Below are 14,555 nucleotides of genomic sequence, written 5' to 3' on the forward strand. Positions count from 1 at the left end.
CCTCCCTTAAGGGAGAAACTTTCGGTAGTCTCGGAAGTACCCAGTGGGTCCTGGTAGTACCAACAGTGCACCTCACGTAGTAAACTGTAGACATTACTTAAAATTCGTTGTAGCAACACCTTTCATTTCTTTGGCTGTACCTCTTCTGATAGCTACTAACCATTTTTACTCACAGTTTTCCTTTCAACACTAAATGACCTCATAGGTTCCAGTGCGTGGCCTTTGGCCTAATTTCACATTCCATTTCCTTAAGATGCTATTATTATTGACATTATTATTTTAGGTCCATAAAGAAAACGTCTACTCAGAGTCCTCTACCTTCGTACGTCAAATGCAGTCAGCCTGATGGCTTCGAAGGCTTCCTCGTCGATCTGTTGAATATCTTAAGCGTGGAAATGAATTTCACGTAAGTCAAGTGACGGAAGTGTTTGGCAAAAGAAGGCTTTTGGGAGGAGATATTATTTTTGGGGATAAGTAATTAAACAGAGGAACTTGATATATTGTATATATTTCCATAATGATAAAAGAAAATTCACTGCAGCAGAATCAGTAAAACATTTTGGTATAGCTATACATACACATATGCCTGTGTGTGCTTGCACGCATTTAGACTATCTTACAAATGTTCTTGAAAATAACGAGGAAGACAATCAATACCGATTACAAGCAAGGAACTTGAAATCAAACAGAATACTTAACACTGTAATTGTTACCTCCTGTTGCAGATACAGTATATACGAAGTGTGCGACAAGTCTTATGGATCAATTATTAACGGTACTTGGACGGGCATGGTTGGTGAGGTGTTGTACGGTCGAGCACACATCGGCCTAGGAAATCTTGGCGCGAATTACGCTCGGAGCCACGCCGTCAGTTTCCCCAGTATTTCCACCAGCCATGGCGGGGCAGGTAAGAAGCCCTGAAGATCAAGAAGTGCAGTATTTGGACAGTGGTTTCGTAAACAGATGGACTTTTGTACTCACTCAGTTTTTGTTAAAGATGTCTAGTTAGCCATTGACTTGGTTTAGCGTACTTTGATCAAATACATGCTGTATGCCTATTACACATGTAGTACACACTAGTAGATTCACATCAGCCGTGCATTTGATGTCTAGGCCAGTCCCTTACGACGCTCCTGATTGGCTGTTGATAAGCCAGTCACAGGGCTGGAAACTCAGTCTCTCTCAAGAGTTCACTTGGTAGGATCTATGTTCCACCTCTCCTGAAGGCTACGTCTTTCAAAAGTATCTCTCAGGAGAGGTGGAACATACATCCTGCCTATATGAACTCTCGAGAGAGACAGAGAGTTTACTGGCTTATCAACAGCCAATCAGGAGCGTCGTAAGGGACTGGCCTAGATATCAAATGCACGGCTGATGTGAATCTACTATAGTATTTCAAAGCGGCTTCATTTAAATCCAGTTCCTTGTGGTAACGAAAGCAGATTCCTCATGAGGCAATTTCAAATTGTAAAATAATTTGTGGGAAGTCTGCCTTAGTATATCTGCAAGGATTGATTCAGTATATCTCTTTACGTGAAGCAGTGCGGCTCGGCAATCTGCCTGCAATGCAGATACGCATCTTAAATCTATCTACTTGCTCACTATATTTTGCTTTATGTTCATACCTGTATTCGCTGTCGTTATAAGAACGGCGCTTGAGATGGAAGAGATTTCAAATCCAAACAAATTAAAGTTTGATATTTAAAAATAAGGCGCAATGCGACCTTCAGCTTACTTGGGACGCATGCAAAATTTTCCCCTCACACATAAGTTGTCAGCATTATATTCCTAAAACTTAACGTGAAGTGGTTTTCGTAATTAATACTCATACCTTATGAGGATTACACATACTAACAATGCTAAAATAGAAAGGACACAGATGATACTTTCAGTTGTAAGTGGAAACACGAAATAATCAAACAGAAACAGCCGAAATTCAGTGCACCAAATAAATTAAAATGTGCTAAAATCTACGGCCAAATAGAGCCTTGTTTCACCAAATAAAATTAAAATAAGTATGCTATCTTTTAGAAATAACATTTCTCTACTGTTTATCATGCACATTATTCATTTTTTACATTTTCATTCTGATAAATAAACCATAAATATGCTATCCTAAAATTCCTGTATCTTCAACTCAACGCAAAACACCTTTTTCAGACCTTTTTAGGCTCTTCCATAGACCTTGCCTACCCTCCCCAACAACTACAACAACATAGTACTACTATAGTAGATTCACATGAACCGTGCATTTGATGTCTATTCCAGTCCCTTACGACGCTCCTGATTGGCTGTTGATAAGCCAATCACGAGGCTGGAAACTCTCTCTCAAGAGTTCACATAGGCAGGATGTATGTTCCACCTCTCCTGGGGGATACGTCTTTCAAAAGCATCCCTCAGGAGAGGTGGACCATACATCCTGCCTATGTGAACTCTCGAGAGAGACTGAGAGTTTCCAGCCCTCGTCGTAAGGGACTGGCCTAGACATCAGATGCACGGCTGATGTGGATCTACTATAGTTTGTAGGCTTACTCCCCGAGTAAGCGATAAGTGAAAATCAGGAATTGTTCCCCAACAGGTATCATCTTTCGTAGACCTCCTGAGGCGGCCAAGGACCTCCTCTCCGTCTTCCTCCTTCCGTTTTCCCTCCAAGTGTGGATCTGCGTCTTGGTCATCATGCCCGTCTGCGCCATCGCCCTCCATCTCACGATGCTTCCTCGCAAACGGCTGTACAACCAGCTGAAGGGCAGGGCGCCGGGTATGTTTCCTAAGGGCTTCGATGTGCTGGACCAACTGACGAAAGAGCCTGCTGAGTTTTGGGAGAAGGGTAGAATTCATCCCATACAGGTAATCATGTCTCTCTCTCTCTCTCTCTCTCTCTCTCTCTCTCTCTCTCTCTCTTTCTCTCTCTCAAGGGAAAAGTGTAAAATTCAGTCTGTAGTACAGGTCAACATGTTTCTCTCTCTCTCCCTCTCTCTCTCATACACACACGATGTGTCCTCGGATGGACTAATAAGTCTTTGAGACATCCTAATCCTTGTAACTTCTTGTAACTCTCTCTCTCTCTCTCTCTCTCTCTCTCTCTCTCTCTCTCTCTCCAGGAAGAAGGGTAAAATTCAGCCCGTAATACAGGTCAACATGTTTCTTTCTCTCTCTCTCGCTGAAGATTCAAGTTCATCTTTCTTAGAAGTTCACGAAACAGGTCTCCGTTTGTGGGTCGTCCTCTGGAGATTCCCTGAAATGAATTTTGACAATTAGACCTTTGCACAAAATCGGTATATGGCTTCTGTCTTTTTTTTCCTGGTCTTCTTCTGTCTCTGTCTCTGAATATTTCTTATTTTTATCACAATGTTCTTGCTATCCCCCGTTTGACTGCTCTGTGGTCTTTCTTGCTTCCCTCCAGCGGCTCTCATTTCAGGTTTCTGGTCTCCTTCTTGTGTCCAGTTCTTCCTTTGGGCCCTCGTCTCCTTGTATTGTCTATGTTCCTCGCAGACCTTCCTGCATCCTTTCTCCGCTTTCTCTCTCAGCTCTTGTGCCAGCCCTTCTCTTCCTCAGGATCTGCAACTTCTTCCATCTGGGTTTCTGCTTTGTGCCTGGAGGAGCGTTCTTTTGGCCTCTTGTCCTTCCTTGGCGCCTTGTGCCCTGTCTTTTCCAAGTGAGGAATTATGCCGCGTTTGACATTCCCAGGAATGTTTTTTCAGCGCCTCCTGCACAAGTATAGCCTATCTCCTTCGTCTGCTTCTGAAGGTGTTCGTATTTCTCTCTCTCTTGCGCTTTTACCAGCATCAGTGATGCCTCACTGCTGGGGTGTCATCACGGGGCCAAATCACCGCAGAAGGGTTTTGTCTAACCAGCAGTGAGCGCCTTCCCTCTGCTCCTTGGCACCGCTCACCAAAAAGGTAGTAATACTTCTTGGTTATTTGCATCGCTCCAACTCTGAATTTATATATATTCAGAATTTCTGAATATATATATACTGAGAAATTGGACTTTCTGGAAACCGGATACATTTCATGTGTGTCTTTGCATAGGATTCCAAAATGAGGATTTCCAAGTTCATTTTGGAAAATAAAGTGTTGGTGGAGGATCCTTGTAGCTATGGTTCGTTCGCATTTGGTTCGTCTCCTTTTTCCTGGTCGTCTCCTGTCACTGTCTGATGGCGGACTGCCTTGGCGAGTCTGAGTCAAAGACGCTTGAAGTTTAAGGTTGGTCTGAGAATCTGATGGAAGCTTCGAGTCTTTGCTTTTAGAATTCGAAGTGTTCCTCCTTCCTTGGAGACAGACGGAGACTGGTGTGTTCGTTCGTCCTCCTCCCTGTGTGTTGGCGAACTGTCTTGCCGAGTCTGAGTCGAAGACGCTTGAAGCTTAAGGTTGGTCTGAGAATCTGACGGAAGCTTCTTCGCTTTTAGAATTCGAAGTGTTCCTCCTTCCTTGGAGACAGACGGAGACAGCGTGTTCGTTCGTCCTCCTCCCTGTGTGTCTTGACTCCTGAAGGACTCTTTCCCCTTGGCATTCTTGAGGATTTGGGAATCTTTCTCCTCTGTTCTGTTTTTACTTATTGTTTTTTTTTTTTTTACCAAGGGTCCCTTTTTACTTTGCGTGATGATCTGAGCGGTTGACTTTGGCTACCTGCTCGTGATTGTCCCTTGTTTGATCTCTCTCTCTCTCTGTCTCTCTCTTGTTTTGAAGTCTCCTTCCTTAGTGAAGTATGTATATTAACGTGATGTTGCCTCTTTTCTGTTGACGTCTGTCTGCAGCTTGCAAGCTTGGCACCTTTTAGAAAGAAAACTTGTCGAGTGTTGCCAGAATCTCTAGTTTATAATTCGTAAGTTAATTATTGTGGTTCTGTGTCTTTGCATATTTGTGTTGACCTGTTGATTCCAGGATCATCCTGAATTATACTACAGCCGAGAGAGACCAAACCAGAAAGACCTCAGTCGGTCAGACCATCGCCAATGAAGCGCGGTTCAGGTTACGGGATTTACAATAGACAGCTGTTTAGATTAGTGACTCTCTCTCTCTCTCTCTCTCTCTCTCTCTCTCTCTCTCTCTCTTTCGAGGACTCTACAAGGTATCCCCCACACCCTTAGAGGTGTCACCTATCCATCTACTATTAAATCTCTCTCTCTCTCTCTCTCTCTCTCTCTCTCTCTCTCTCGAGGACTCTACAAGGTATCCCCCACACCCTTAGAGGTGGCACCTATCCATCTACTATTAAATCTCTCTCTCTCTCTCTCTCTCTCTCTCTCTCTCTCTCTCTGTAGGGGGAGTAATGCCTGCAGTGCACCTTTTGCAGTGCTCAGTAGGCAATACTTGAGGTTTTTTGCAGCATCCCTTCAGCCCCGAGCTGCAACCAATTTTAAATCTTCTCCTTTACTTCCGTTCAAATTGAAGCACACGTGTGAAATGCAATGTTAACAAGTGATGCGTAGACTACAAAGAGGCAAGCGCAGCGCATCAAAGCTAGGTAGTCTCAGTGTCTGTCTCTCCAAACTGAGGAGGGAAGCAGAAGAATTAGCAGAGGAACTAAAGGAGTTGACAAAGGACAAACTCGAAGGCAAGAGAAGAGAAGACACGATGGAAAAGGAAATTGTAGACCTACGAAGAGAAGTTATAAACCTTAAGAAAGAAAAACAGGAATTGAACAACGACATAGTAGAAAACGGAGAGAGTATAGTGGAGATTAGAAAACAATTGCTTAAGACCAGAACCAGAAATGAAACAGAAACAAGCACTAGACTAGGTACAAAGAAAGAAGCTTACAATGATAAAAATGATGAATTCAAGAGAGCTGTTGGTAGAAGGGTGATAGCAGCCAGAAAACACAATTGTCCCCCAAAAAGAATCGACACAACGAATAGATTTGCTCTGCTCTCAGAAGCAGAAGAGGAAACGATCTTAATCGGAGACTCGTTAGTAAAAGAGCAGGAGCAAAGAAGATGGCTGAGGCAGTAAAGAAAATCGAAATAAATAATAGAAAAGGTGCATGGAGGAGGAAATGACTTGTTTCTAAAAGACGGAGGAACTGGCCAGACAGAAGGCCTTGTAGCCAACCTGACCAAAATTGTAGAGAACATCCGAGAGAAAACAGATAACGGCATTCTTATAGGACTTTTGCCCAGATCCAATGTAAGCCATTACTCCCTTACCAAGGCAATTGAAATCAATGACAGACTGGAACTAATATGCCAAGAAAAAGGTGTTAGGTTTGTAAACTTTTGGGACAGATTTATAGGGAATGAAAAACTATATAAAAGAGATGGAACTCACTTGAATTCGGAAGGAACAAATCTAATAGGAAACCTTCTCAACGAAAACCTCTTGAAACACCGTAATGAACTAAACTTTCAAGGTAATAAATTGGAAAGCTCCCTGAAGCTGGCTAGTATTAGCACTGCAGGCAACAGTGACAGTAAGGGAAACTAATAAAGCCACCGAGGACAAAGAGAATATAGAAAAGTTCCTCAGAGTGGCACAGTTTAATGAACAAGCAATTCGGAACAAAGTAGATATCTTCAAAGCATTGGTAGCAAGTAAGGAACTAGACATAATAGGTATCACAGGAACATGGATAGAAGAGGCAACAAGAGACTTCGTAGGAGAGTACCAATACCTGGATGTGAATTGTTCAAAAAAGATAGACTCAATAAAAAAGGTGGAGGCGTCATGTTATATGTTAGGGACCACCTCAGTCCATTAGCGTGTAAAATTTCAACCATGCAAGAAGTGACTGGCATCAATATAAACAGCCTAGGGAGGAAGATCATTCTAAAACTAGTGTACAGACCTCCCCACCAATCACAAATATCCGATGAGGAGCTGTAAGCACTACTAGGACAAGAGAAAATCAACAAACTCTGCATAATAATGGGAGATTTCAATGCAGCAGTTCACTGGGACGCGATGACCTCCGCATCAAACATAGAAGGAAAGAGACTTTTAGATCGCAAAAAAGGAATTGCTCCACCAATGGGTTGACAAACCTACCAGAGGAAACAACATACTAGACATCGTCCTATCAACAGAAAATAATCTAGAGTCGTGTCTGACCTTTCAGTAGGTGCAAATCTAGGGAAAAGCGACCATAAAATTATCTCATTTCAAATTAATGTTCAACATAAAAAAGAGAAGATGTTAATGAGATTAGACTACCGTCGACAAGACCTAAAAAGGCTTAAGGAGTACCTTAAACATCTAGAGTACGATGAAAACACTAACAAGTCTTTGAGACATCCTGATCCTTGTAACTCCTTGTAACTCTCTCTCTCTCTCTCTCTCTCTCTCTCTCTCTCTCTCTCAAGGGAGAAGTGTAAAATTCAGCCCATACAGGTCAACATGTTCCTCTCTCTCTCTCTCTCTCTCTCTCAAGGGAGAAGGGTAAAATTCAACCCGTGCAGGTCAACTTGTTTCACTCTCTCTCTAACACACACACACACACACACACATACACAGATATACAGGATACAAATTCAACACGACATCCAAAGTTAAACCCTCGTGTAGGTATTGCCAATATTGTTAAGTATCTAGAAGAAAGACAGAGAACTCTGCAACTGTTGCCCTTTAACCTTCAGTCGTCTGACGTTTGCTAAACAATTAGTATTCGCAACTTTTCCATCATGAAGGAGTCCCCATCATAAACCCAGGAATGTTCATGGATTTGATAATTATATATATTTCACTTTTCAGTCGTCAATATTTGTGAGATGGAAAAGAACTGAAGATTCATTAAAAAAAAAAAAAAATTTATTCTGAGCTCTGGATACGGGTTCGAAGCCTGCCACCAAAATCTGAATTACTTCGTATTCATGCATCTGGATCTCAAAGCTTTGTAGCGACAAGCGTATCCAGAAAGTGTGAAGAATTCGGAAAGTCCAGAGGGCATTGGGGTTATTATAACTAGCAATTTATCAATCCTTACTGCTTCATAAAGTCTATGGGCATAACCATCCCCGCTTCACGGGCAGAACCAGCTCCGTTTCAGGGAATCCCTTCTCACCCCCACCCCATTTGGAGTCGGGTGTGGTGGTAGGATGAAACCCCATTATTAAACATCTTATGGGTCCCCACTATAACCCTGCCAAGTTTCATGGCCATCGGACCAGCCGTTTGGCCGTGATTGAATGACAGCCGGACGGACAAACATAACGCCCATTATTGTATAGTAAGATTACTATAGGTATCTGGTATAAAGTGACCAGTAGATTCTATAAACGAAGATACATGTTTGTAATAAGGCGCTGGAACGTGGACTGTCATTCTTTAGTTAAATCGTTATTGACAGTTGTATAAGACTCTACCAGGCTTCTTAATTTGTATTAATGACAAACAACGACGCAATTACGAGCAGTGAGTAACGACCCCAAGGCCTTAATTATATATGGGTCCTTGGGCGGCCATAATAACTCAAATGAAAATCACCGCTCTCATTTCTGCAAATGGCGTAACTGTCATAAATTTTCTTATTATTGACACGTTTGGCGTAAAAGAAAACTGGTTTGGTTATGAAAGATTCCTCTCATCGAGCGTTTATTGATTCAAATGTAATTTATCGTTACTTAATTAAGTCAGGTTTTAGATAATCAGTGGTTAGTCTATCAGGGTACTCCAGCTCGGAAGTTTTTTTTCATCTATTTATTTTTTTTATCTTGGACGTGTTTTCAATGTCGCCCAAAACAGGTTAAGACTGCGCAAGTTTGTTTTAAATGAATCGAAAATTTCCTTATACTTTACTTTAATCCGCGGAAATTCTACAAAGCGCGTATGTACGTAATCAAAATTACTTAAGTTGCAGAACACTGCCTTGCGCTAATAATCGTCTTGGCCAGACCATTTTTCACAGAGCATAATTTTTCAGAGGAATTGTTCTTTTTCAACACGATTGATTATCTTCTAAAATACGAACATTTCCATGAATTTTTTGCCCGTTTTGATGATGTACTGTTTTGTCCTTGAAATAAGATAAAAAGAAAAGTTTCAATTTGGGTCACTCAGTGGAAATGTATTCATTACAAATACGATTAGTTATTTGATAAATTACGATTTTTTTAAAAGATTTTTCACGATTTTGCCATGTACTGTTTTGTCTATAACATTTGATAATGATGAAAATTTTGTCATCATTATCGTAGGTGGTCTGCGTTGCATTTACACAGTTTCATAAGCATTTGCGTCTTGACGTAAACACACAATTTTTGTTTGTGGCGGAAGCAGTGTCTGAAAGATTGAAAACAACGTAAGATGCATTTAATACTTTTGGTGGAAGTGGTGTTTAAAATACTGAAACGAACGTAAAACTGCATTTATTGAAAAACATAACACAATCGAAATTCCCTTTTCCCTCCTTTCAGGTGAAGACACCGGACCAACGACCTGAAGGGCGAGACACAGTGAGAGGAGCGAAGAAAGAGCACCAAGTTTTAGCGACTGAAACTTCAGAAGAAACGGAAGCGATCGAACTGAACAGGTCCTTTGCAGAAAGCTTGTGGTTTGCAGCTACTATGATGATGCAGCAAGGTATACGTTGATTAAACTCATTCGGTTGCCATAAAATGGCTAAAAACTTGATGTTTACAAAGCCTACTGTACTAAAACAATAATATTTTTCGTTGGACGAGTTGGTTACGCGCTCGGCTACCGATCTCAGGGTCCGGGTTCGATTCTCCGCTCTGCCAACGCGAAATCAGGGGAGTTTATTTCTCGATGTGGTAAGGATCCCACAATAAGCTGTAGGTCACGTTGCTAGGTAACCAGTTGGTTCCTCATCATCATCATCATCATACAGGTGCCATATCCCCAAGGACGTCAGCAATCATGGCTGCAGACATTCTTCCTCCAGTCATGAGAATGATTGGAATTGGTTCCTAGCCACGTAAAAATATCTAATCCTTCGAGCCAGCCCTAGGAGAGCTGTTAATCAGCTCAGTGGTCTGGTATAAAACTACGTTATAATTAACTATAACACGTAACAATACTACTTGCACAGTATAAATATATATGCATAGTTAGAAGACTGTGGAAATCTACTTACAAGGGAATCCATCCACAACTCAACAGTTGGGTATCAAGTATGGAGGGACTTACGAATAATCAAGTTTTGTAGGCTTATAAATGACTTAATAATGTCATTGTTAATAATGCAAACTCTGACGGTAATTACTTTCACTTCTTAGGTCAAGACTCAGAGCCCAGAAGTGGGCCAGGAAGGATGGTTTTCGGGACTTCCTGGATAATGTCCGTGGTGCTCTTTGCAGCCTACACCTCTAATCTGGTGTCGTTTTTCACCGTTACTAAGTGAGTATTAGCATCTTGTTTTGGATAAGAAACTGTATTGATATCCTTTTTGGTAACTCATTTCATACACAAGCATCTAATAGACGAACAAGTACTCATTTAGCAGACAAACTTGTAACGGTTAGGCAAAGATTTTTCATATTATTTCAGCGACTAATTGATGCCTTGTGAAACTAGTCTAAGGTGAAAGTCATAATATTTCTCATATGCACATACTCAGGATCTGCTGTTATTTCTATTATTAGCTTCTAATATATTTGTGTGATAGAAATGTGCACATCTCCATTTTAATACTTATTATTATTATATAAAACATTTAATCTATGAAGTCTCCATCACAAACTGCTCGTTCATTAGCCTAATCATTTCCCTGCAGAATGACGCTACCTTTCCACAACCTCGCCGGGCTTGTGAACACCGACTATAAATTCGGCACCAGAACTGGATCTGTTTACATCGACAACTTTGAGGTGATTTCATGTTCCTTTCCTTTCAGTGTTTTCGAGAGTAGCTTTGATAAGAAAAGCTAGCCAGAGGATTTATCAAGAAATGTTCTGTTTTCTGACGAATTTAGAGATTTCCATTTGGCGCACAGACGACTAATATTTTCAGGTTGAATAGCCATTAAAATGTCCAGACAGCTATCTACCTTTCTGTGAAATTTACAAACAATTGTTCTTAATAATTTTTGTGTTTACGCATATAACATTCTAATAGGAATGAGAATTTTCTATATAATATAAAACGAGTGACCAATCTCACCAGTGCACCATTGTTCTTAAATCGATGTATCCCGAAGACTAAAATTATATATTAACAGGTATCTGGAAACGAGTACGAGAAAGCCTACCAAAAGCTGATGTCCTTCGGCAAAGACGTCTTGATGCCATCTTACGAAGCTGCCCTCAAACGCACCCTTGAAGGAAATTATGCCTTCATTGGAGACTACGTCGGTAAGTAACGTAGGCCGAGATGACTCACGGTTGAGAAATCTTGATAGCTAGATCTTCAGCAATTCAGCTCATACCAGTACAGTCCGTAGATAAAAGGGCAGATGATGATCATTTTACACTTGTTTTTCTCTTTCTAGTTCTAGACTACTATCAAAAGAAGGACTGCAACCTCGTTCTGTTGAAGCAGCAACTTTTTGAGACTAAGAGCTCTTTTATTCTCCCGCGGGATTCGCCTCTGCTACCGGCTGTTAACCATTTGTAAGAGATATTACAGACTTCTTTAATTAATCACAAGATCGTTTCTTCCTCTCCTCGTCTTCTCATTTTGATCGGTTTCCTTTCTCACTATCTTTACGTAGAATATGAGAGAGGGAGGAATAATCAGGTTTACTTTATTATCAGCATTTCTTAAGCCAGGGGTTCTTAACCTTTTGATGACTCCAGACCCCAATGAGTTGCCCTATATGGTTCTTTTATTTAAGTCCACAAATGTCCTATTTGTTGACAGTATAACTCAATATACTTAGTTTAATACATACTTTAGCTATGAATAGCTAGGAATAGAACATACGAGGAAATAAAAAGCATTTATATTTTTATATAATTATTGACAAAATGTAGTACGCATGTATACAATGACACATGAAAATAAAATCAAATATAAACAAATATCCAGAGATCATACAACGACAGCATGCGGTCCTAATACCCCAAAGGGGTATGGATACCCCCCAGTTAAAAACCCCTGTCTTAAACTATAACTAGACCTATTCTGTCTTGTTTGACACGCCCCTTAATAATTGTATGCTAATAGATACGAGTTTTTACTCTTAACTGAGTATTGACATTAGATAAAAGCTAGAAAATACACATGATGGAAAAAATGTAGCTGTTTCCACAACAAGACTTAAAAACAAAGCTAACAGCAATTCCTAACTTCGAAATTTGAATTTCCGGCAGTATGGCGCTCATGAGCGAGAGCGGCATCATGGAAAAACTCCGAAGCAGGTGGTGGCGGGCTGAGACCTGTGATGAAGGGCTTATGGTCACTTCCTACGAAAGCATCAGTATCCTCGAGGTAATAATTAACCTTAGTCTAAAGTAGGCCTATGATATTCAACCGTGAGAGCATGCAGTTCACTTCAGTATCAAGACGTTTTGTTTTCACTTTAAAAAGAACAACTTCTATCAAGATGACGGCGGCAAAACATTGCTGTTCAGTTGGAGTGCTTGCCTAGTAAACGTTTACACAATAGAACACATCCAGCTGTCCCGCTGGGAGAAATACTTCTTTAGTAACTTATACTTTTTAATATCTCCAAGTGTAAAGTAAGGTGACTTTGTACTACCTGTTATACTTATATCTTCGAAAAAAAAAAAAAATTCCTAAAAATGAGATTAACATTACCTACCGCTGAGGAAATGGTATATCATCTACTTGAGACAAACTGTTTTCATCTTGCGAACATCATTTGTAATGTGAAGTTCATATGAACAGCATAAAAGTGAAGCATTTACAAATTCAACCTAATTCAAATGAATGATACTGTTTGATGATGAACGGTTCTCGTTTGTTTTTATACACAAATTTTAGATTTGTTTTTACTCGTCATGGGTGTTATTCAAGCCCAATCTGCCCACAGTTTTCCCACTAACAACAATTTCCTCCGACAGGTATCGTCAGCTTTAATAATCATGGGATCTGGAGTGGTCATGGCAGCTGTTGTGTGCTTGTGCGAGTTCTGCCGTAGCAAATGCAAAGCAAAACATCAACTGCATCCTAAAGAGACAAAAAATACGAACACCACATAATCCTTCCTTGCAAAGAACCGAATAGTGGAATTAATTCTTAAGAATGCAGAAACTGTAGAAAGAGTAATGTTTACGCTTATTAAGCATCAAGACAATGTGACATTACAATGAAAGGAGGCTAGAGTTGTGCCTTGTTTGAATGGTACATAAGCCTAAGATACTAACCCCTTCAGCCTTCAGTTACTACCAGTGATAGGGAATAGAGTTCGAGTCTGCAAAACTAAGCCTAAAAAGAACAAAGAGAGTCATCAAGTGTTTTCCTCCCTTATTAAATCATTTATCTCTCTCTCTCTCTCTCTCTGCGGCTCTTGGGCCATGCTTGTAAGCTTTGTCGTACTACACATTTTTTGTTCTTCGGATAAAATAATATCACCTTGATCTCTCGAAACTGTTAATGAAAGTAGTCTATGTATGAATATAATCGTGATAATCATAACATTCACATGATGACGTTATGTTAACTCTTCCGTGAGTCACTTCTTGTGTCGAGCTAGACCAATAATTTTATTTCTGTGAATATGAAGAAATTCGTTTGTACTTATGATGTGAATATACTTGTTATCAAATCCTGTAACATTCTTAAATAATATCTGAATGGCATTGCCCGTTATTAAGAAGATATCATAGTAGTAGTAGACAGTTAGTAGGCTTTGATTTACAGACAAAATGTTAGTTTTAGTAACTTTACTATACTCTGTTTTTTTCATCTGTCCATCCGCCTGTGGTGTTTGCGCATGGTAACACTGCGTCCCGGGCTTTAAATAATATCCTATTTCGAATATTAACGGTGTAATTCGCATACAGTAAATTATTAAAACACTTTTCAGTTGCAAATGTACACCCAGATATCCTTTCATTTACCTAAAACTTAGACATAGCGTACCTATTTAAAGCCCGGGACGCAGTATTACCATGCGCGACCGCAACAGGCGGATGGACAGATGGAAAAAAACAGAGTATAGGTGTCGATAGTAGTATATGGTGCTTCAAGATCTAAAAGATATATATATTTTTTCTGTTGATAATTTTAAAAGGAAATCTGAAATTAAAGAATCACCCATTCAGTGGCAAAATCATTTCATATCCTCACCATTGTCCTGGTTTTCATCATAAGCCGGAATAAAGAAATATGCTTAAAACTTAATTATGTATTGAGGGTATCCCACTGAAGGAAAGAAATCGGTTTGATTGAGCAAAGGGATCGAATTGCATCCCAATACACAGGGCTTTCTTACAAGGAGTGACTCACTCACTAAGGTAACTCGTGCGATCAGATACTGCGGAGTGCGGTGTCTCACCCGAGTAAGTTCCTGAAAACCTGATTTCGTAAGTGAAAGATAAGTGAACAAAGTGAACTACGCAGAGATCGTACACTTTATAAAAAGGAAAAATAGAGAAATACTGATTGACAATGAAGAGTAATGCAGGTGTCAAATGCATTTATGCACAAATAACAGAAAATTCATGGAAGTGCGGTCCCCGCTACACGGGATGCACA

General features: G+C 40.2%; 1 protein-coding gene across 1 annotated transcript; it reads left to right on the plus strand.

Annotated features, from left to right (window-relative positions):
• The first annotated feature begins 289 nt into the window (after positions 1–289).
• On the plus strand, positions 290–14,109 carry LOC135221549 (glutamate receptor ionotropic, kainate glr-3-like). Its single transcript, XM_064259255.1, has 10 exons — positions 290–406; positions 726–907; positions 2,579–2,847; positions 9,350–9,515; positions 10,172–10,292; positions 10,669–10,762; positions 11,113–11,245; positions 11,383–11,503; positions 12,206–12,323; positions 12,920–14,109. Exons 1-10 carry the CDS (start codon positions 396–398, stop codon positions 13,055–13,057), a joined length of 1,353 nt encoding a protein of 450 aa, XP_064115325.1. The 5' UTR covers positions 290–395; the 3' UTR covers positions 13,058–14,109.
• Positions 14,110–14,555: the final 446 nt, after the last annotated feature.

The sequence above is a fragment of the Macrobrachium nipponense genome, chromosome 2, assembly GCF_015104395.2.
Source record: "Macrobrachium nipponense isolate FS-2020 chromosome 2, ASM1510439v2, whole genome shotgun sequence".
Classification (NCBI taxonomy): domain Eukaryota; kingdom Metazoa; phylum Arthropoda; class Malacostraca; order Decapoda; family Palaemonidae; genus Macrobrachium; species Macrobrachium nipponense.